Below are 25,414 nucleotides of genomic sequence, written 5' to 3'. Positions count from 1 at the left end.
TTTATAGCTTTTGTATAGTAAACAATAGGGTTTACAACTCTACTTATATTTTTTATAGCTTAACAGTTTTATTCCTTAACATTATAATAAATTTATAGCTTAACAATTTTATCCCAAAACATAACAAAATTGTAAACTTCCAATTTTCAAACTAATTTTCTCTAAACATTACACTAAAAATTCCATTTATTTTTAGCCTTTCATCTCCGGTAACAAAAGAGGTTGAATGTCAAGTATAGAGCTCGTAGCTGATAAGCAATTTATATAAGAAAGGAACAAAGTTGAATGGCTGAATGACTTAAATTAATATGAAAAACCTATAAACTAATAAAACGATCTTGATTCATACCAATAGACACTATTAAACAAACTAGATCCTATTTTCCCAATGATAAATGTAATGTAATTTTGCCTGCATTCAATTCTCTGTCCTACTAGAATCTACAATTGCCGATTTTTATTTGGTATTGATTGCCGATAGGTAATGATGTTTTCTTCTGAACAAGATCTTTATCGGAGGCCCATCTCAGATAGCTTTAACAAGGAATCTATTGACGACTACGACTCTTTCACATGCAATATGGCCATTCTGAAATATTTTATTAAGAAGCAACCACGATTTTAATGCAATTTTCACCATAAAGTTTACTTAGATGACCTAATTGAACTCTTATTTCAGCCATTTTACATTAAGACAGAATTGTTTAGTCAATATGTTCATGTTATAAGAAAGGATGTGGTCTTAAGATTTCTACAATAAAACACAAGTAAAACATGAAGAAAACTCTTAAAAGGGTAATTACAGGCTAAAATATAAGGGTAAAAAAAGAAAGCAAATTGATAATATACATCTATTAGTGGGTAGATTGTAAATGCCTGTCTTTGCTAGCTTTGCAAATTACAATACATGTGCAGATGAAGGTTGGAAAATGGCTGAATTTATGTAAAGTCTGACAATATCTGTTCCTGCAGACCTATCATTTGCTTATTTGATATGCAAGGTAGTAACAATATTCAAATCTTTTTGCTTTTCCAATCTATCATCCATCCTCCCAACCAAACCAAAGGGCAACTGTTTAAGTTTGGATACAGCTTAAATCTGTACTGTTGGGCTTCAGTGCTTCAAGACTTTTATCCAATAAATCTTTTTACTTTAATTGCATCCATTATTGCACTTCTGTATATCATTTCATTCTGTATGTCAAATGTAATATCATTTGTAACTGTAATGCCTGCAAAATGTTCAAACTCTCTATAGACATACATAAAATCAACATTGATGGCTCTTACTTTACAGGATTTCTGAATAAAACTAAAAGTTCTAACATTTGTTCAACAGATGCATTTAACTAAAGATAACATTTTCATTTGCCTACATCAATATATGTTTAATAATATATACCATTATACATTCTCATAGAGTAATAGTGATTAACTCATGTTTTGTTTACCCATCACAATGAAGTGGAGCAAGAACGACTGACTTGTTTAAAATTCATGAGTTTATGTCCAGTTTTAAATGGGAACAGTATTGTTCTGAATGTTTATCGGTACTTGTCTGATTGGTTGACTCTTATTGATCTCTTCTTTTTTGATTAGTCATTATGCTTTCATATAGACTTTATATGATATAAATTGTTAACTGAATTGCATGTGCTTGCTTAACTTATTTAAAAAAAATGGAAATATGAGAAAGTATTTGTTTAAATTAATGTTTAATTGTCAGCTAGTAAACCAAGTTTGATGGCATCAGCTGCACAATTAATGCTATTAAACATTTTGAAAAATAAAAGTTTGATAATTATACATGTAGTATATATTGGGCCATTTCCATGTATGCAAATCTGTTTTGGACCTTTTCTAGACCTTTTCTCTATTACAGGATAAAATAAGTGTTGTCATGAAATTTACCGGTACAATGTACATGATGTGAAGATATTATTACGATGATCCATTTCAGATATATTACAAAATTAGCAATAAATGCACCTCTAATAACAATACAGACAGAATATTAATGGTCTAAAGCCTCATAAATTACAGAAAGAATAGACCAGTGAAAAACGATTCTTGTCCATATTTTAAATACACACGCAAATCAAGGATATCAAGTGACTGAAATCTAACAACAATACCAGTACAAACTGCATAAATTAAATCAAGTTACCATAATCCTATGGAAAAGAAAAGTGGAGCCTGTCTCCCACAGAGTTATCCCCCCTTCATGGTCAACAATGTACCATGTAACAAAAAGCTTCACAACAACATGAAAATAGTGTATAAACTGACTTTACTCGCTTGTAAATACACAAAAGCAGGAGAAAGCAGTATACAATGGGGAACATGTCAAAGAGACCACAACCTGACCATAGAGCAGATTATGAAAGATTATTATCCAATGTTTATATTACATCTCTCCCCATGTGGTCCCAAGGTTGCCTTACACCTTTGGCTGTCTTCATGTCACATGACATAATGGACACATTGTTTACATCAACTTGTTTGGGTCATAATATCTTTCATCCCTGCACTAATTTGCTATCAAATGTTGCTAAATCCTTAATAAAAGCCCTGTCACCCTGAAACATTCCCTATATATACATGATATAATCTTGATATAGACAAGCTCAAATAGTTGATACTTTCAACAAACAATTGTTTAAACATATCAAATATGATCGTTTAGGATATTTAAGAAATAAAAGTGATGATTTAATCACCAGAGAAGTACGAAATAGAATATTTCAAGCTATGTTAATTAAATTAAACATCCAGTTTTCACTACAATTCAATTCTAAGCCAAGTTTTAAGAGGGCAAACCTGAGTACCTTTATTCAATATGAGAAAAAACATACATCTTAGAAAAAATCAAAATAGACAAAAAATGTAAAATATGAGAGCACTCAAAGATCAAAAGAGCAAAAAGTATGTTTCATGTGAAGAGTGCTGACTTCAACTTCTTTTCTGTACTGTTTTCAAGCCAACAATTTAGTATCGTTTTCTATGACTATTGAATATACTGTACATCTGTGCAAAAAGAGAAAGCAATAAATGTCCACGTAAAAATTGCATTATATCTTTTTATATCCTTTAGGATCAAACATGAAAATGATTTGTCTGACAAAAAAGAAGTTAAGTATATAGTCTCTAAACAATATAGATATATCTGAGGAGACAGAAGTTAACTATATAGTCTCTAAACAATATAAATGTTATATAGTCTCTAAACAAAATAGATGTTATATAGTCTCTAAACAAAATAGATGTTATATAGTCTCTTAACAAAATAGATGTTTTATGAATATCTCTTCAGTACTATTGTGTGATGTATCAATGAGAAAACAAATTAAGTTTATAGTCTCTAAACAATAGAGATGTTTTATAGTCTCTAAACAATATGGATGTATTATGAATATCTCTTCATAACTATTGTGTGATGTACAATTGAGAAAACAAATGAGTCTGTCACTAATAATCAACAAACCATTCCACTGTCCCATACATACCATGACAAAACAATGTCTTATTTCATACAAAATCCTTTCTCTTGTCTAATTGCTTACACATTACATGCAAATAATCTACTGCCCTTTTGACCCTCAAAGCAGATGTGCAATGATATATATGCTGGGAAAACACAATAGAATGCAGCTTGAGTTCTTTGACTTCCATTCAAAATGAGTTATAATTAAAAATAGATAATACGGAACTGAACCCGGATTGAAGTGATCATAAATGTTTTCTGAATAAAACATTAAATATGAATGAAGGAGACCAAGAGATTGAAAAGCAAAGAACAGATGCACGTATATAAAAATACTCAAAAGCATCTACACCAAAGATGGCCTTAAAAAAAACTGCCACATCATACATTTCTGATAGAAGACTGAATGGTAAGTATACATTTGTAGAAGATACTAAGTACCATGCTTGATATGTATTTGTCTTTGATAGACACAGAAAGTCAAATGTTCGGAGGACAATACATGAATACTGTTACATAACAATTCAAAAGGAACTGGAGTACCCAGAACCAGATACAGGCATATATGAATTCCTTATTAAAAGATTTCGCTTTTGAAAATACGAACTCCAACTTGAACTTTTAATTTAAAAAAAAGTAATTTTGAAATGGTAATTTCTTCTAGAAATGTTTCTAATTGGTATGCTACAAAGATGATTCTATCTTTTCAATGAATCATTACTCATTCAAATATATTTTGGGGAGAAAACAGCATTACACAATTACAATTCTAAGCTTAACTTGACAAAATGAAATAGATTAGACATGTACATTAGACAAATTAATCCAAGCACTTATCACTTTAATTGTTTCTATTTTCATCTAACTCCAGGAAAGAATTGGTGCACACTTTATTACTAACAATGCACAGTAACCTTGCAATGGAGGTTCACACAACAGAGAAACACAGATCACATCCTGTTCTCAATTTATTGTTATGAAATTCCTGTTTACGAACCCCAGATGTAATCGTTTAAGATGTCATTAGAATCAGAACCCTTTAAGATCCATGCTGAGATAATCTATAACCCCGCTGTAAAAACACCTATTTAGACATGATTCTTAATAACTTTATGAAAGCATTGCTAAAAAAATATGTAAACTTGGCAAAAACCCGCTAAAACTTACAGGAAACTTGGGGAAAAGTAAGACAGGGTGTAAAAAACGTACATGGAAACTTGGGGGATGGTGTAACATTGTGTAAAACGCCATAATTTAAAAATTGTTTTGTTTGTAATATGACAAGGAATCAGAATGCTAACAATTTATAAACAAAACAAATACAGGCTGAACATGTAAAAATATATGATTAGACAGTATGTCAAGGCAGCAAAGAGATGGTCTTGAATGCTTTCAGCAATTACATCCTTATATTGTGCAATTCATTAGATTTATTGAAGATATTTTCATTTAAACACTATAGCTCTATGGTTTTAATTCCTGAATTATGAAATATCTTAATTACCCTAAAACTTGCATCTGATGGTCAAACTTACTGCATGGCATATGACTATTTGCTTTATATTGTTGTTTTCATCATACACTGTACTGTCTTCATTCAGTTTTTTAACATGACATCTGTCATGTCTGTGTAATGCTACTTAGGATTAATTCAAGTACAATTATTAAGTTTAAAATCTAAAATATCAACATTTACAAGTGACTACTTCCTACAGGACCTCTTACCCCTCCCTAATACTGTTATCATTTTTACACAAAATGTCTTTTGTCAATAATTTTTTTTCAATTATCAAAATCCTATTTCCCTCCTAACCACATCTCTAAAATTCTCTGCATCCCATATTTATATATAATCCAGAAAATAAACATTTTGAAGTAATTCCATCCTGTAGTTCCAACTGTTACCCTGTAGTGCCAGGCCGTAAGGTTTTGTTGAAATCCTTTATATACACAAACTATAGAATCAAAATTGATCTTTAAACAAACAACTCTGTCCTAATCTATACTATGATGGAAAAGTTCAATATTTATCCAATTTTTTATTTTAAATAAATTTCTATACACTATTAAATTCACCTTTATTAATCATGTTAATGGCGGAAATAGAATTTGTTATATTTGTTGATGCAGAAAAAAATATAAATTTGTAAGAAATGGATTACTTTTTATAAGAAAAAAATATTTTTTGATACATTTTAATTTAAAAATTAATGGTTTAAAGAGAATAACTATATCTATACCATTTATAAATTGTTTAACCGTTTTCAAAATCAATTTGACTACAGGTAGGTTCAGATGTGTTTTCTTTTTTCTTTACATATCTGAATATCAGGGAACTATCTTATATTTTGTTTGTATTTACTACTACATTGTGTACTAGTATTTTATTTTTAAATTCATTTCCTATCAATTGAATATAATTCAAAATCATTAATACAGAATATTTATAAGCATGTATGAATAAATGTACACAGAAGATACAAAAGTTCATACATGTATATCTTTACATGTACAGCAAAGTTATTAACTGACCCGCTATAAATGGGATTTCACAAAAAAAATCAATTGTTTAAGTGAACAAGCCTCCTATTGATGTTTATATTAAGGAGATTTAAGTTGACTTTTGTCATTGATGATATAATAACCACTGTTATTGTACACTGCGGACATCACTCCAGGGACAGGGAGTTAATGTGGTTCCATATGTCCACACCAGCTGGACAATGGTCACTTATCACATCAAATCATTAATAAATGATAGCAGTAATTTTATTCATAACTAGACTGGCTATGGATATTGAGTAACCTTTTAATAAGGGAATATTTATGAAAACCTAATTACAAATTCTTTTGATGTTACATTTGCATAATCATATCCTCTTTTGAGATACTTTTATTAAGAGTCTGGTTGAGTCGTAATTAAATTGTGTGACAACAATTTTAAATAAGATTTTGTATTGATGTTCCACTGGACCAAATATAAATCGCAAGCTGAGAAGATGCACTTTAGAAAGAATTATACTGCTGTCGTGCTTTGATTTTTTTGTAAAAACTAATGAAATTACTATTGAAAGCCCCTATGGGATGTTTCTTCACTATGAATACGAATCCATTAAATATAGCAACTTCCATACAAGCACACAGTTGTGAATCAAAAGGAAAATTCTAAAAGAAGGTTAATCTTCCACAAAAAACATCCAACCATCCAACTAAAACATTTCATAACTGTCATTTCTTCAACCTAATTTGAAATTCAGTCAAAAACAGTTATAAAAGATTAGAATACCTCTGAACCACATTGTCAATTCTGTGAAATGTCAAACTGAGATTTGAAATAGCCTGGATTGAATCCACTATAATATCTCCACACATTACTGTGCAACTGTTCTAACTGTTCGCCAGCCTAATTGTTAACTAGGGATTTGCAATCAAATATGACAGATATTTTCATAAAAAATAAATATTGCAGTTTTATCCACTCCAATATCCATAAATCATATTGGAAATACCAAAGTGGAGACACTTCTTTAAAACAATACAATAATAAATTTAGTAAATTATTTATTTTAACAGACATGTGTGATAAGAAATATTGTTTTATCAAATTAAATGTTTGCACAGATTTATCATATTTCAACACAGATAAAGCAACTGACTACACCTAGAACCTTGGTTTAACCTCAGATAGGTTTTTCTAGCTTATAACCATATATTTGTAATCCCATCTCGATTCTATACATTTAGCAGCAAAAAGTTTTATAGCTATCTAGTATATTTTATTCTGATTTCCATTTTCCATACAAACTTAGTTGGTTTGAAATTAGTATTTCATTAGAAGCATGTTGTTCTGAATAAAAATTTGTCTGACTTGGAGCATAACTGTCTTGCAGTATGTTGAACACCCTAACTAGCTTATTGGAATACATTTTAATTATTAACTCTAGATGCAAAATTTTAGCTTAAACAACCACCAAATCAATTTACTTTGAGCAATGTCCAGGACGGCAAAATTGGCAGGCTGATTCATATCAACAAAGAATCCATCATCCCTGATGACCCAAGAGATACATCAACATCCCATTGTAATGACCAGAAAAAAATACACAATGTCCAGGTGCATGTAAATCCTGCGCGAATCCACCAACAATAAAAGATAAAAACTCCATCAACGTTTACAATCAATAACTTTTGTCTTCCTGTTTAATTGCATTACTTAATGAGAAAATACAATTTGTATTAATTGGTTTATGGCAAAAATATTGATAAAAGATCATCTTACCTGACAGAAATAAAATGTCCAGTGCGATAACCATAAAAATATCCTGTTATCTCTATAAAGATCTATTTAAATAATCCAATATTTCTTTTATTTCTCAGTGCATGGTATTCCAATATTCAATATAGAAAACAGAATATACTGTAGATTATAAACACTATTGTACAATTAATCCTCAAATATCAATATTTGAAAAAGTCCATTCACAAAATCCTATTCTCCTGCAAGCAAAAAAATATATTATTATGAAGTACTTTTTTCCCCTAATATTTTAGAATGTAAAATCTTAAAAATCCAATCTTGTTTTTCCAATTTTTTTTCTTAAATATTTCTTCTATCTATAATGGCAATAGTCACACATGTGTCTTGATGCTAACACATTCTCTCAGTGTTATCTTAACTCTCAATGTTGACAATGAAGCCCCTCCCACTTAACAATCAATTCTGAAATTCTCAGTATACAAGAATAAACAAGGCGTGACAATATTGTCAAGGAGGTGTGTTTACAGGGTTGATTGACATGATATAAAAAATAGCAGCAATCTCGTTCCTGCTGGGGCCTTCAGAGGGTATAAAATCAATATTTGACAAATTGGCTACTACTAAAAGGCTTAGGATAAAAAATCTATAGTTCATACCAGTTTTATGATTAAAGAACTATAATAGCAAGATTAAGCCTCTGTCCAATTGTAAAAATACTTTTTATTCATTTATTTTGTGGAGAAAACCTCTAAAAATTGACAATTTTTTCCTGCAGTGATTTTTGATTTGAACTCATAACAATATTATTACATGGTACAATAATATTTAGAAGGAGAAAAGAAACAAAATCAATGTAAGATCCAAATCTTGGAAACAGCTGCTACTTCAATACACATTTATGGAAATTGGGAAAGAATTCATTAAAATAGTACCAGAAAATGATTTCTAAATTGTAATGGGATGTTATCGGTACATAAAAGGGATACTTTTGAATGTATTTGTATATTACGAACTTGTGGCAATTGAGTACAAAACAATTTTCATTAGGATCGGTAGAAATACTTCCATTAAAAATATCTATTGTTATATTGAAGTTCAATGTAATTGTTGTTTATTGTTAATTTCTATCGTAAATTTAACATATAAATTCATTTTTATTCCATACTGTTTGTGTATAAGCTATATTATAAGTTTGATTTTGCTTAATAAAAATTGAGAATGGAAATGGGGAATGTATCAAAGGGCAACAACCGGACAAAAGAGCATAATTAAGTTATGGAAATTTTTATCAATTACCCTTTGACATTTATTTTTTTCCTGTTTATATTTTTATAAAATTTCATAATGATTACTTAAATTTCTAAATATTGTTGATTCCAACTAAATTTATTTTTATTTAGAGAGAATCTAATTTTAGTACAATCTAACAGGTAAACCACAAGAACAAATATACTTTACTGTATAGGCTTCTCCAAAACTATAAAAAAAAAAATATCAACTAAAATATGAATATTCCCATCCCACTCAGACGCCTATGACAATAATTTGTTAAAAAAACAAAATTAAGTGGGTAATTATTACAATTATGGTTATAATTTAAAAAAAATCAATTTCTTAAGCATGCTTTTGGATGACAAATATGATGGCTTGTACTAGTTTAATATAAATAAAAAAATTATGTAAAATGGACAATAATGGCAGATTATTAAAAATATTATCCATGTAAACATTGACAATCTACAGAAACATATAAATCATTTCCAAGACAACACTACATGTATTTTATCAACTGATTTATGAGTACAACCCAGGCGAAAACGATGGTCAGTTACCATGAAGTACCATAGTATTTCATGGTTTTTCCATGGTTCGGAGACCATGGTCACCATGGTTGACCATGTTTTGTTAAATGGCACCAAAGAATACAAACCATGGTTAGTGACCATGGTCTTTGACCATGGATAAACATGTTAAACCATGGTTTTAGACCATTGACTACTATGAGTTGTGACCATGGTCAATATCTATGTCATATTACAAAAAATGATCTCAGGATCATGGTTTGACCATGAAATAACATGGTACATCATGGTATGACCATGAAATAACATGGTATGACCATGAAATAACATGGTACATCATGGTATCAAACTGAAAATAAATCATATTTAAATTAAACATATTTTAGGTATCACATTTAAGGTGGACTTTCAGTATCTACAATAAAATATGTGTAATTCCATTTTTCTTTGTGGTGTTGTTTAAATAGAATGTTGTCTTAAGTTCACTATATATACAAGATTGAAAGCCAGAAAACAAAATGAGAATGAAAAAAACATTTATTGAATATGTTGTATGTAATTAAACATTACATTTCTAAAGATTTTATAAAACTGTTTTTTTCTGTAAATATTTCTGCACAGAATGAACTTTCTCAGTGATTTCTTTAGTGGTAGACCCAAATTTTTCCTTAAGTATTTTAACAAAAACTCCATATAGTCTAGAATCAAACTGTGGCTTTGCCACAGTTTTGGTGTTGGCAGCCTTTCCGGAAACAGAATGGGATAAGATGTAGGACTCTGGAAACAGTTGTAACAAAAGTGTTTTGACAGCTGTATATAAGGAATCAATATGAGAGATGAAATCTTCTAATTGTGATCTAGAGTAACTGTTATATAAACTAGAATCTTCACTCTGGCAGCACATGTCAGGGGTGTTATTTAACACGCTTAATGTAGATATGGTTTCCATTTTTGGTTTCTTTTGAGCTACATGCACAGATGAAGATTCTTTTTTCAAACTAGTTCCACAAGTTTCAGAATTAATGTGCCAGTCCAATTTTTTCCTTAGTCGCCGCACTTCCTCATTCAACTCACTGAACTGTTTTGCCGAAACACATCTGAAAGAGATAAATAAAGTTATAGAAAAATGCTGCTACATTATGTACAACAGATACTTGTAGAATAACTTTTTATTTATGTTTTTATCAAACTTGTAAAATGTTAAACACAATTAGATGGTTACTTAAAAGCTGAAATGCTTGCTTTACTGATAACTCAGATGTGAGTCTTCGATGGAGGACAAGAAACAACAAGTTAAAACAGGAAGTAATAAAAATGTTTCATATAGTATTATCACTGTAGCACATTTTAGATAAATTCAAGGCAAAAATCAAGACTGTGCCCCACATAGACTTAAATTTGTGTGATGCCTTCAGGGACAATGATGACACAGATACTGATCTCTGTATGTACCTCTGCATTGACAGGGGACATGATAATTGAATTTATGTTGATGTCATGAAGAAGTAGGTTATACTTCAACATTGATGTAAATGAGGCAAATTAAGGTCAGATTAATCCTGACAGACAGACATTTATACAAATAACAGGCTATAATTTGAACTTGGAATTATTTTTAATTATGGAATTTGCTTGATTTCTAGTGTTTAAAATTTATGTTTATTTGGTATTATAAATCAAGCAAATTCCATAATTCCAAGTTCAAATAATAGCCTGTTAAATTAACTGTACCATACAATCATAAATGTATGCGCCAAATATAGTAAATCAATTTCTTATAGTATTTGAGAAATATTTTCATTGCAAAAATTTCATACATGAATAAATCCATTTCATATTTTTTTAATTTAAAACTGCATCTCTTTAAGTATCAAAGCTACATATAAAGCAGTGAAACCTGTCTAAACCTAACCTCTTTGGGACTTTTAATATTTTGTTGGGTTTAATACGTTTGCAAAGAATTTGATAGTGAACAGGACTGGACTGAAAACCCATGTTCTGTGTAGACAGGTTTTCGGTTTATGCAAGGTTCAATTTAGACAGGTTTCCCTGCTACTGTATTTAATTTTTTTTTTATATTCAGATTCAACCGGTGAGTTCTAAATGACGTACTAAATTTGATCAATTTTGAAGTTTGCCCAGTTATGTATAATTTGTCTTACGTAAGAGCACCTAAAGATTTTGGCCATGTAGACTTATTTGTAGACAAAAATAATTTCTTTTTTGGTTGACAAACCCCATCTATTAGAACTCAACAAAACTTAATATTTTTATCTTGCAATTACAAAATCATAATCATAAAAAGGAAGTCAAAAGTACATTGTATCAGCAGCAATGTGATGTTAAGAGCATTTGTATCTAGTAGACTAAATTTTGTACCAAACCCCATCATAAAATCGAGAATGGAAATGGGGAATGTGTCAACAACCCGACCATGACTGTATTTTCCCACATTTTACACAAATGAACAAAAAAATACTGTAAATTCAGAAATTATTGTGTGCATTTAAACCCAAATGTGAATTTATTTTTTGTGATATTGAGAAAAATCCCTCTTCATTCATATAAAAAAAATCCAAAATGCGAGTTCAAATTATTGCGATTACAACCATATCACATTTTTCATAAAATTTTCTGAATTTAAGAAGATGTGATACGATTGCCAATGAGACAACACTCCATCCAAGACCTTAAGTAGTAAATATAAGCAATTATAGGTCACAATACAGCCTTTAACATGGAGCCTCAACTCAAACTGAAAAGTAAGCTATGGATGGACCAAAAATGAATTGTGAAAAACAATTCATCCAGGCTTGATATAAAAAAATAACGAAAAGTACCCAGTTTACATACATCTACTTACTCTTTGTGATACTCCTTGTCTTTATCTTGGCACTCTTTTTCTTTGGTTTTTTGCATCTCCTGGTCTCTGTTATTGTTTGACTCAGTGCTTTTTAGTCTTTTAAGAAGAATTTCTTCTGCCATAACCTTTTGGGCATTTCTTTTGGCTAATGCTGTAAATAAATGAAATCAACCATTGTTAAGTTATTAAATCAATTGTAATTAACACAGGTAATAGCTCCTTAGCAAGTATACCCAAAATGAAGTTTAAAAAAAATATTAAACTGTGTACAAATGGAATTTTTTTCTTGGATGGGATAAAGTCAAGCCTTTCCCCATTAGAAACCAGTTGAAATTTTTAATAAAAAAACACAGACTCCATCTACCCGCAGACTCTATTCTGCTCTAACCTGTAAGCAGTGCACAGCTATTTTTTTGCTAGCTGTGACAGACCACTGAAATTCTGTGGGGTATTTTTTTTTTTTGGGGGGGGGGGGGTATAAAAAAATGACTAAATATACATTCTCAACCCCCCTCTCCCCAAAAAATAAACAAATGAATTATTTCTTTAATATTGTACATTTTTTTTGTTCTGTCATGCAAAGACTTAAAATTGAAAACAAAAGAAAAAGGTATGCTATTGAAATCTAATTTTTGGTTTACTAATAAAATTTCAAAATTTGGGCCAAGTTAAAATGGTCTTTGGACAGATAATTAACTTGCCCTGCAGGACAATTTAAGTTGAAAAGGGTACATGTAGGCCCTAGTCCAAGATTGTTCCGTCTGACTGCCTTTTTAGAACTTACTGAGCCCATTGGACATCAGAGCACACTTTGTAAAAAAAAACATGGAAATGGATGACCAAAACTTGGGGTGGCGCATATTCAAGTATTAATTAGCTCAGCTGGATTTCAATCAAACCAAAATTCTTAGCAACTAACTATTAATGCTCTATGAAAAGGTTTTCATCTGACATTTTATTTCATTTGTGTGTATATAATTGTTGACTTATCTTAAACAAATGATATATGTGCATGGAGAAAATCAATAAAGATAAAATTGAATGGTATAAGATTTATATGCTTACTGATTTCAAAATATAAATGTGCCTACAAAATATTGAAATTACCATTAGCATCTCGCTCTTCCTTTTCTAAATCTTTTTTTTTCTTCTCCAATTCAGTTGTTTCATTAACAATATCTTTCTTTTTCTGTTTTTTTGGTGTAGGTTGACTAGCTTCTTCTTTTTTTTTCTTTTCTGATTCAGTTGTTACATTGACACTTTCTCTCTTTTTCTGTTTTTTTGGTGTAGCTTCTGCTTGACTAGCTTCTGTATGTGATTCTCGGATTATGAACTGATCTGTGTGGTCCACCATTAGACTATTCAAGTTAGAATCTAACCATTCCTCCATTTTCTTTTTCCCTACAAATTAAAAAATCTTAGATAATAAAATATTCTTTCCAGTTTCTATACTCTTTGTACTATTTATTCTTTGTACTGTAAAAAACTGTGAAAAATATCATTTGAAAAGGAAAAGAGTGGGGATGAGTATCATATGTATTGCCTTTTTTGGATGGAGACCAGCTGACTGTCAAGAGAAAGAAAACAAAACATCATCAGAGTTACAAGATAATGAAGAAGATGTCCCTACATTAGTGCATTTCAATTTATTGCAGTGAAATCAATGGATTTCATCTGGTGAGTTTTCTTTTTTAACAGATAACAGTATTATAATACTAGTTTATGCATAAATATATTAGTGTATGCTTCTTTAGCAGCTGCACTCAGTGGCGGATCCAGAAATTTTCCTAAGTTGGGGCCCACTGACTGACCTAAGAGGGGGCCCGCTCCAGTCACGCTTCAGTGATACCCTATATAATATAAGCAACCAAATTTTTTCCCAAAAAAGGGGGGGGGGGGGGGTGCGGTGCCCCCCTAAATCCAGATCTGGCACTGTCTTAATCTAGTCAGAAGTTATTTAAATTCTTGTTCAATTTAGGGACGACATCAAAAGATCAATGAAGGATAAAAAACTGAATTCAAATAATTTGGGGGTGTGGGGGTTAAACTTGCTGCAGTTTTTGTTTATCCTACATTGATTTTACATATTACTATATGGGGCAATCAATTTTTCCCAAATTAAGTTAAGAGGGGGGTCAGTCAAAAAACTATCTGAATTAAGTTTTTTTATCCTACATTGAACTTTTGATGTCGTCCCTTAATAAGAAATCATATGTTCATTTAATTTAGTTAAGTCCTAATATTCACAATTCAGTTTAATTCCACTTGGTTTAGAAGATTTAGCATGTGTAGGTAAACTATGGTTTTTCTTTTAAATAACTTTAATTACATTCAAGATAATAACCAAAAACTGCAAAAATTTCCTTAAAACAACCATATCAAGGGCAGCAAACCAACATTTACCTGTTGAAATTTTTTACCCTCATGATAGATAAGCTACATTTTTGCTTTAGTTTCATGGAAGAAGCTAAAAACTGCATTTTACCCCATGTTTTAATTTAACCATGGTGGCCATCTTGGTTGGTGAGCAGGTCGTTAATAGACACAATTTTTAAATACTAAATACTTGTACATGTACCCTACGGTTGATTTAGGCAGTTTGATTAAATTTGACCCTGTAGTTTCAGAGGAGAAGATTCTTGTTAAAATTAAAGAACCTTAGTGAGGCCTAAATTAAAATATTGTTTGTTTCCCCAATCCCGACCCTGCCAAGCCAGGTGACGGTAGGTAGGTAGGGAAATAAATTTATTTTCTAAACAGCTTGAACATTATCAGACGATCCAGCAAGCGTGACAATCCAAAATGAATAAAATAATATTCGACTTAGTTTTGACAATAAAATTTTATGAGCAGCACCAATTTTGCAGGGTCGGTCGGGATTGGGGAAACAAACAATATTTTATTTTAGGCCTGAGCACGCTCACATACTCCACTTCCCCACAATGTCATTGGAGAAATTAAATAAGTGTAAGAAAAACAAATTGTATAAGAAAAATTAATTTCCTGCCAATATGCACATCTATAAATAGTCTGTCCTTATTATCTACAAAATTTCATGAAATTCTGTTGTGTGGTTTCAGAGGAGTTGAGATGACAAACTGTCGGAGAAGTACATTGAAGCAAATAAGTTCAAAGGGGCGTAACTCCTAGAAAAAAATTGAATCGCAATTTCCCTTCGATATGCACAACTACATAGTATGTCCTTATTATCTGAAAAGGTTTCGTGAAATTCTGATGTGTGGTTTGAGAGGAGTTGCAATGACAAACTGTTGCGGTAGTACATTAAAGTAAATCAGTTCAAAGGGGCGTTATTCCTGGAAAAAAAATTGAATCACAATTTCCCGTCAATATGCCCAACTACATAGTATGTCCTTATCATCTGAAAAGGTTTCGTGAAATTCTGTTGTGTGGTTTGAGAGGAGTTGCGATGACAAAACTGTTGCAGTAGTACATTAAAGTAAATCAGTTCAAAGGGGCGTTATTCCTGGAAAAAAAATTGAATCACAATTTCCCGTCAATATGCCCAACTACATAGTATGTCCTTATCATCTGAAAAGGTTTCGTGAAATTCTGTTGTGTGGTTTGAGAGGAGTTGCGATGACAAAACTGTTGCAGTAGTACATTAAAGTAAATCAGTTCAAAGGGGCGTAACTCCTAGAAAAAAAATTGAATCGCAATTTCCCGTCGATATGCACAACTACATAGTATGTCCTTATTATCTGAAAAGGTTTCGTGAAATTCTGTTCTGTGGTTTGAGAGGAGTTACGATGACAAATTGTTGCGGTAGTACATTAAAGTAAATAAGTTCAAAGGGGCGTAACTCCTAGAAAAAAAATTGAATCGCAATTTCCCTTCGATATGCACAACTACATTGTATGTCCTTATTATCTGAAAAGGTTTCGTGAAATTCTGTTGTATGGTTTGAGAGGAGTTGCGATGACAAACTATTGCAGTAGTACATTAAAGTAAATAAGTTCAAAGGGGTGCAACTCCTAGAAAAAAAATTGAATCGCAATTTCCCGTCGATATGCACAACTACATTGTATGTCCTTATTATCTGAAAAGGTTTCGTGAAATTCTGTTGTGTGGTTTAAGAGGAGTTGCTATGACAAGAAACAGGACTGACGGACGGACTGACAGACGGACGGGTCAAAAACATTATACCCTCCGCAACTCGTTGCGTGGGGTATAATTAACGGACCAATGCCAAGTGATCAGAAGGGTCAAGTGAGCTATATCATAGTCAAATGTGTGAGTGTTTAAATTGTTTTTTTTTTGTATTTTCTATAAGACTATATTGAGATTTCTACACACTAACTACTAATGCCTCTTGTTTGTCTTTTCAAAGTGAAAATACACTTACCAGGTGCACTTGAGTAATTTTCATAAAGGGGGTGGGGGCACCAATTGCCTAAGAGGGGGACTGCTCCAGTCATGCTTCAGTGATTTCCTATCTAAGCAACAAAATTTTACATAAATAGGAGGGGGTCGGCCTCCAGGCCCCCCTGTGGGGGTATATGTGCAAATATGAACGCAAAATAAAATTACCATTTCACAATGAACCAAAGATGCACAATAAAAAAATGCTTGCAAGTTGCTGTTTTTTCCCATTTCACGAAACATGATGAACAAAGAGCTTCATGAAATAGAAATGGAAAAACATGTTGCACAAAAATAACCCTTTACCACCCTCTTAAAAGGGGGTCTAACACAGGATAAAAAGGAGGGTTAACCATACATCCCCATACAAAAGACTGTTGTCAAATAAAAAGGTGGATTCAAAGTGGCTGGTCACCAACAAAAAAAAATATGAGAGAACTGATCCAAAGGACAGACATTTTTCAGTTTAAAACTTACCACCCAGACACAGGATCCTGTACCTCCATATGCCAGGACTTCCTGGATAGCAAGCATTACCCTCATCTCCTACTGCGTACTTTTCCTTTGGCTCCAATACATATTTTAAATCATGAACAGACACTTTGTTGTTATCGTTTAACCATCGCATTGCTGCGAATCCGGCCATGCTGTTTTAAATTATCCGCGCGCTACAACTTTTTATACGATTTTTTTGTGTAGAATATTTCTATTGGCTGTAGACGCATACTCGCTTCATGTATCGTCCAATGAAAATCGTCGTATTAAATGCGTATGGAATAATCGGCAAGATGGCTGCCTGTATAATAAACATTGATGTGCTAAGGTGAAACATAGATGTTCAATCCCTGGTCTCATTCTATATACGCTTTTTACTGAATATTTAATTGCCATTATAAGTAAGAGATTTATGAAAAAGCCGATAGTTACTTATAATGCTTGTAATAAAACAAAAGCTGCTAAATATCCTCGAGTGACCGGTTTTCGACCTACTATAGGGACCAGTCTATTTTTTCAAGGCATGGGACTGGTGCAAAACTGAAATAAACTATAAAAAAGTTGAAGTCCCATGGTTGTACAAGTGAGGAAAAGGTTATGTCCCAAGCATACATTATTTAAATGAATAAAAATGAGGTTGAGTCCCCCATTAACAGCGCGATTTTTCGTCACAAAAAAGTTTCTGCCCTGCCACTATTCTTAGGAAAAAATTGATTCCCCCCTGCAGAATATACATGTACAGGTATACCGCAAAAAGTATTTGCCTGGCTCTTGTTGTCCCATAAGGACATAATGATTAACTAGAGGCTCCAAAGAGCCTGTGTCGCTCACCTTGGTCTATGTGAATATTAAACAAAGGAAGCAGATGGATTCATGACAAAATTGTGTTTTGGTGATGGTGATGTGTTTGTAAATCTTACTTTACTAGTCTTGCTGCTTACATTTATCTCTATCTATAATGAACTTGGCCCAGTAGTTTCAGTGGAAAATGTTAATAAAAATTTACAAATTTTATGAAAATTGTTAAAAATTGACTATAAAGGACAATAACTCCTTAGGGGGTCAATTGACAATTTCCGTCGTGTTGACTTATTTGTAAATCTTACTTTGCTGAACATAATTGCTGTTTACAGTTTATCTCTATCTATAATAAAATTTAAGATAATAACCAAAAACAGCAAAATTTCCTTAAAATTACCGATTCAGGGGCAGCAACCCAACAATGGGTTGACCGATTCATCTGAAAATTATAGGGCAGATAGATCTTGATCTGATTAATAATTTAACCCCGTGTTGGATTTGCTCTAAATGCTTTGGTTTTTGAGTTATAAGCCAAAAACTGCATTTTACCCCTATGTTCTATTTTTAGCTGTGGCGGCCATCTTGATTTGATAGTCGGGTCACCGGACACATTTTTAAAACAAGATACCCCAAAGATGATGATTGCCAAGTCTGGATTAATTTGGCCCAGTAGTTTCAGAGGAGAAGATTTTTGTAAAAGATAACTAAGATTTACGAAAAATGGTTAAAAATTGACTATAAAGGGCAATAACTCCTAAACAGGTCAACTGACCATTTCGGTCATGTTGACTTATTTGTAAATCCTACTTTACTAAACATTATTGCTGTTTACAGTTTATCTCTATCTATAATAATATTCAAGATAATAACCAAAAACTGCAAAATTTCCACAAAATTACCAATTCAGGGGCAGCAACCCAACAACGGGTTGACCGATTCATCTGAAAATTTCAGGGCAGATAGATCTTGACCTGATAAACATTTTTACCCCATGTCAGATTTCCTCTAAATGCTTTGGTTTTTGAGTTATAAGCCAAAAACTGCAGTTTACCCCTATGTTCTATTTTTTGCCGTGGCGGCCATCTTGGTTGGATGACTGGGTCACGCCACACATTTTTTAAACTATATACCCCAATGATGATTGTGGCCAAGTTTGGTTCAATTTGGCCCAGTAGTTTCAGAGGAGAAGATTTTTGTAAAAGATAACTAAGATTTACGAAAAATGGTTAAAAATTGACTATAAAGGGCAATAACTCCTAAACGGGTCAACTGACCATTTCGGTCATGTTGACTTATTTGTAAATCCTACTTTACTAAACATTATTGCTGTTTACAGTTTATCTCTATCTATAATAATATTCAAGATAACAACCAAAAACTGCAAAATTTCCACAAAATTACCAATTCAGGGGCAGCAACCCAACAACGGGTTGACCGATTCATCTGAAAATTTCAGGGCAGATAGATCTTGACCTGATAAACATTTTTACCCCATGTCAGATTTCCTCTAAATGCTTTGGTTTTTGAGTTATAAGCCAAAAACTGCAGTTTACCCCTATGTTCTATTTTTAGCCGTGGTGGCCATCTTGGTTGGTTGACCGGGTCACGCCACACATTTTTTAAACTAGATACCCCAATGATGATTGTGGCCAAGTTTGGTTCAATTTGGCCCAGTAGTTTCAGAGGAGAAGATTTTTGTAAAAGATAACTAAGATTTACGAAAAATGGTTAAAAATTGACTATAAAGGGCAATAACTCCTAAACGGGTCAACTGACCATTTCGGTCATGTTGACTTATTTGTAAATCCTACTTTACTAAACATTATTGCTGTTTACAGTTTATCTCTATCTATAATAATATTCAAGATAACAACCAAAAACTGCATAATTTCCACAAAATTACCAATTCAGGGGCAGCAACCCAACAACGGGTTGACCGATTCATCTGAAAATTTCAGGGCAGATAGATCTTGACCTGATAAACATTTTTACCCCATGTCAGATTTCCTCTAAATGCTTTGGTTTTTGAGTTATTAGCCAAAAACTGCAGTTTACCCCTATGTTCTATTTTTAGCCGTGGCGGCCATCTTGGTTGGTTGACCGGGTCACGCCACACATTTTTTAAACTAGATACCCCAATGATGATTGTGGCCAAGTTTGGTTCAATTTGGCCCAGTAGTTTCAGAGGAGAAGATTTTTGTAAAAGTTAACGACAACGGACGACGACGGACGACGACGGACGACGGACGACGACGACGACGACGGACGCCGGACGCCAAGTGATGAGAAAAGCTCACTTGGCCCTTCGGGCCAGGTGAGCTAAAAATGAGGTTGAGTCCCCCATTAACAGCGCGATTTTTCGTCACAAAAAAGTTTCTGCCCTGCCACTATTCTAAGTAAAAAATTGATTCCCCCTGCCAAATATACATGTACAGGTATACCGCAAAAAGTATTTGCCCAGCTCTTGTTGTCCCATAAGGACATAATGATTAAAAATGAGGTCGAGTCCCCCATTAACAACATGATTTTTCCTAGTCCAAATAATAAGGCCGTCTAGAAAGGCTATTTTTGATTTTTCTGAAGGCGTCCAAATTTTTTTATCAAAAAGCCGTACTTAAACGGCATAATTATTTGGACTAGATTTTTTCCTCACAAAAAAGTTTCTGCCCCGCCACTATTGTTAGTAAAAAAATGATTCACCCTGCCAAATATGCATGTACAGGTATACCTCAAAAAGTATTTGCCCAGCCCTTGTCCCATAAGGACATAATGATTAAAAATGAGGTTGAGTCCCCCATTAACAGCATGATTTTTCCTCACAAAAAAGTTTCTGCCCCGTCACTATTGTTAGTAAAAAAATGATTCACCCTGCCAAATATGCATGTACAGGTAAACCTCAAAAAGTATTTGCCCAGCCCTTGTTGTCCCATAAGGACATAATGATTAAAAATGAGGTTGAGTCCCCCATTAACAGCATGATTTTTCCTCACAAAAAAGTTTCTGCCCCGCCACTATTGTTAGTAAAAAATTGATTCGCCCTGCCAAATATACATGTACAGGTATACTGCAAAAAGTATTTGCCCCGCCTTTGTTGGCACAAGCCTAGCCCTCAAACCAATATTGAATGGTCCTTATAAAAAAAAGGCAATGTACCATGCATATATCTAAGTTGAATAAAATCCAGGTCCAATGGAAATATTGTTTTTCCCCATGCTAATTTGCACTGGTCCCATGCCTTGATAAATTTTTACCAGTCCATTATGTTTTTCACTGCTAAAAGTTTGCTCTGCCTAATTTTCATTCAATTAAAACGAACCTTTATTAGATATACAAAATAGCTGTATTTTGTACTAAATATATGATAAACTGATATATTACCAGGCTGAGACGAGCGAAACAGGCTCTTTGAGAATTTTAGTTATTTATGGCTAATGAAAATTATTGACCTCTGTTTGTTGTAACAAATTTCTTAAATATTATTTTACAGTTAATCGAGCTCAATGGAAGATAATCCTAAAGATTCTTGCTATTGTAAGCAACTAGTGGATGAAACAAATAAATATGAGTGCAAGATATGTGGACGTTTTCTCAGCACTAAACAGAGAATACTTACTCATCTGAACACAAAGCACCAAAAAAGTAAGAATAAAGTGTAACTGTTAATGTAAATGTTAACTATTAATAATTATCTTTTTTGTTTTTGGTCAGTTTTTTTAATACTAATAAGCAAAAGGTCAACTACCGGTATATTTGGCGTATGGAATGATTGTATGTTGTACATGTCTGTATGGCTATGTTTTTTGTCCCTGACCTCATTTTCATGGTTTGGTCTGTTTCTTGTATATTATAAGCAATACATGTAGGTCATCTATATTTGGTGTATGGAATGCTTGTAAGGTGTACATGTCTGTCTGGCAGGTGTCATTTGTCCTTGACCAGGACCTCATTTTCATGGATCATTGATAGTTTTCAGTTTATGTGATACTTGTAGTAAAACTTTATCTTTAGGACTATCAACATGAAATCAATCATGGTTAGTAAAGCAGGTGAGACATTATGTGCACTTTTGTATTTTAACCATATTCAGGACAAACCAATCTATATCATGTAATTATTGACCAAGCTTTGTACTAGGCCTATGCTCTTATTTGAAAGTTTTAGTGTGCCGACAGGCTTAAAACACCAGAAAAATATTACTCTTGCACAAATGTTGTACATTGTAGTAGTCATGGTAGTCTCACATGTGTCCTCATTTTCATTAAGGCAAAAAAAAATTGTGTTTCTCAATTTAAAAAAAAAGAGAAAAAAAGAGAAAAATAAAAGGACCCACCAACTTTTTTTTTTCCGACACAAGAGGAAACATATTTTTTTGGGCATACATGCAAGTCTATAAAATGCCAAATATTTTACTTTAAATGTCAATATTTAATACCATGCCTTAATCATACATATACATGTAACTCATATTATTAACTTTTACAGGTCCTTTGAAAAGGGTGTACAAGCAATATGAAGATGATCCCTCAGTCCCAGTCCCAAAGAGAACAGCAATGCGACACTCATCAGCAAGACAGGGTCTTTTCATCAGCACTCCTCCATGTTCTACAGATAAGGATAAAAGTGGTAGTGAAACTTGCATTGAGTCTGACAATACACATGGATTTTGTGACCAACAGCATGAAGAATTTTCTAGCAGTGATTTTGAAAGTGACTATTCTGATGAGAGTAGTGAAGTTGCATCAACTGAATCAGATTCATCTGAATCAGACCTTGATTCAGAACTTTCAGATTATGTTGAAGATGAGATTTCCTCTGGTGGACCAGAAATGTCAGTCTATTCAGAAATGGAATTAAATGCTATATGCTTAGTGTCTTACTTTTTACGGCATAATTCATCAGGAATTGCAATTCAAGATTTGTTGAACCTTTTAAGAGTGTTATGTCCCGACTCCAGTCAGTTTAGGGACATCACATATGAAAAAGTCATGTTATTGGCAGGAAATACATGCACAAACTGTAAGACAATTGACTACTGTTCTATATGTGGTCAGAGATTTCCTGAAAATGCTGATTTATTTAGATGCGACACAGTTGGGTGTGCAGGTTTACGCTATAAGGGAAAATTACATGCACAACAAAGTACAAGTCGTCAACCTAAAAACAGTTTTGTTTTAGCAGATGTTAAAAAGCAACTTCAATTTATTTTTGAAAGAAAAGGTTCATGGACCAGTATACAAAATACTAAAAAGAAAATTGGCCAAAATATTGGACACACAGAAATAAGTGATATTTGTGATGGCCAATTTTATCGAACTTTGTGTCAACCTGGACAGTTTTTGAATGACTCCAACAATATAAGTGCTCTATTCAACACTGATGGTATTCCCCTGTATAATTCTTCAAATGTTAAATTGTGGCCTGTCTTTCTTGCCATCAATGAACTGCCTCCATCAAGTAGATTTTCTAGGGAAAACATGGTATTAGCAGCTATTTGGCAAGGAAAGGATAAACCACCGTTCTCCCAATATATGTGTGCATTTGGAGAACAGATGTGCAAGTTGTATGTAGATGGTATGAATATAAAGCCATTTGGTACCAATGCATCTTTAGATGTACGACTTGCTGTCTTTGTTGGGACAATGGACTTACAGGCAAAAGCCTACGTCCTGAACATGACTATGCATAATGGTGAATACGGCTGTTCTGCTTGCGAAGAGTCAGGAACGTCTGTCAGACAAGGAAAAGGATATGCAAGGTTCTATCCTTACCGATCACTAAATGATCGTCCTGTCATGCGTGAGTCAGATAATGTCAAATATGAAAAAGGGCCAAATGCAACATCAACTCGGCGTATAAAAGGCGTTTGCGGAATAACTGGCTTGGCTGCTATGGAATGGTTTGATGTTGTTATAGGTGTTGTGCCTGACTACATGCACTGTGTTTTACTAGGTGTGATGAAAGCAATCATGTATAAATTATTTTCACCTACAAACAGTGATAAGCCCTACTTTATAGGGAAAGATATTAAGAAAATTTCTAAACGCTTAAATGGAATATGTCCACCTGATTTTATTGAGCGTATGCCAAGAGAGTTGGAGAAAAACTACAATCATTTCAAGGCCACAGAACTTCAAACTTTTTTACTGTTTTATTCCCTGCCGTGCCTTAATGGGTATCTTGATGATATTTACTTAAAACACTTAGCCCAATTAAGTGAAGGAATTTATTTATTACTTGGGGATACCATTACAGAATATGATCTCCTTAAAGCTGAAAGGCTTTTAGACTCTTTTTATGAACAGTTTCCAAACCTTTATGGACAAGGAAGCTGTGGACTGAATGTTCACAATATTGGTGCCCACATGGTATTTTTTGTTAGAATGTGGGGACCATTGTGGAGTTGGAGTTGCTTTGCTTTTGAAGATTGGAACGCTGCATTACTTCAGTCTGTTCATGGTACAGGAGATGTTACCAAACAATGTCTGCGCATGATTGAACTTCAACTAAAAATGAATTGCTTTAATACTGACAGTATAGCACATGGAGAGACTCGATCATATATCATAAAGATGAAAAAGCGGTCCAAAACTTGGTCTGTCACTCCTTACAATGAAAGAGTTGCCACAGCAGGTGCACTGAAACCTTTTACTAATGTGGATGAAGATGAAATAAGTTTCATTTTGAAGGAGACTGGATGTGATAGTATTCTTTCTTTCAAGAAGGCTCTTAGAGTACAAGTTGACAATCAAAAACTATATGCAGAAGAATACAATAGAATGAAGAAACGTATCTGTAATGTTGTACGCTGCAAGAATGGTCAACTTCGACAAATAAAGTACTTTTTAATTTGCACCGAATTGAACAGTGTCCTAGCCTTTGCTGAAAAAATTGAAATCCACCATGAAAGCTTTATATGTGTAGAGGATTCTCATCACATCATACGAGTGAATGAAGCTTCAGGGAAAGATATTTTTCCTGTTGAAAATATATCAGAAAAAGTATTCTTTATGAAAGTAGATGGTTTTAATTATGTTGCTTGTATGCCAAACTCTTTAGGTCACAGTATTTTTAAATAATCTGTATTTGTGATGTAAATAATGCAAGTGATATTAAATATCAATATCAACATGATCAATTATTCTCTTTTGCAGTGAATTATTCTCCATTCATATACATTAACCAAAACATTTTTAGCCCATGTATTTTAACTATTAATTATAACCCCTTCTTTCATTTTTCAGGCACATTTACATGTATATATAGTATTAGTGAAGGTCTAAGTTATAATTTTTTTGCAAATTGCCTGTTGTTGGTCCTTCTGAATTTATTGC

The 25,414-nt window shown here is 32.8% G+C and overlaps 3 protein-coding genes across 10 annotated transcripts in view; 1 reads left to right on the top strand and 2 right to left on the bottom strand.

Moving 5' to 3' along the window:
- LOC134720671 (roundabout homolog 1-like) overlaps positions 1 to 25,414 on the bottom strand; it is a 108,984-nt gene that overhangs the window by 61,859 nt on the left and 21,711 nt on the right. For 7 of the 8 annotated variants that reach the window (XM_063583077.1, XM_063583080.1, XM_063583081.1 and 4 more), the window contains exon 1: positions 7,764 to 8,179. The gene's annotated coding sequence lies outside the window, so the exon portion shown is untranslated. Of the gene's footprint in view, positions 1 to 7,763; positions 8,180 to 25,414 lie in introns of those variants that run through there. The other variant, XM_063583078.1, reaches the window with a different exon arrangement.
- Positions 10,128 to 13,858, bottom strand: LOC134722296 (histone-lysine N-methyltransferase, H3 lysine-79 specific-like). Its single transcript, XM_063585906.1, has 3 exons — positions 13,515 to 13,858; positions 12,408 to 12,558; positions 10,128 to 10,641 (listed from the first exon to the last, which is right to left on the bottom strand). Exons 1-3 carry the CDS (start codon positions 13,795 to 13,797, stop codon positions 10,128 to 10,130), a joined length of 948 nt encoding a protein of 315 aa, XP_063441976.1. The 5' UTR covers positions 13,798 to 13,858.
- LOC134720670 (uncharacterized) lies at positions 17,564 to 25,218 on the top strand. Its single transcript, XM_063583076.1, has 3 exons — positions 17,564 to 17,610; positions 21,571 to 21,722; positions 22,566 to 25,218. The coding sequence occupies exons 2-3, from the start codon at positions 21,584 to 21,586 to the stop codon at positions 25,157 to 25,159; spliced, it is 2,733 nt and encodes a 910-aa protein (XP_063439146.1). The 5' UTR covers positions 17,564 to 17,610; positions 21,571 to 21,583; the 3' UTR covers positions 25,160 to 25,218.

The sequence above is a fragment of the Mytilus trossulus genome, chromosome 6 (genome assembly GCF_036588685.1).
Source record: "Mytilus trossulus isolate FHL-02 chromosome 6, PNRI_Mtr1.1.1.hap1, whole genome shotgun sequence".
NCBI classification, from domain to species: Eukaryota; Metazoa; Mollusca; class Bivalvia; order Mytilida; family Mytilidae; genus Mytilus; species Mytilus trossulus.
This window is presented reverse-complemented; position numbering and strand designations above follow the sequence as displayed.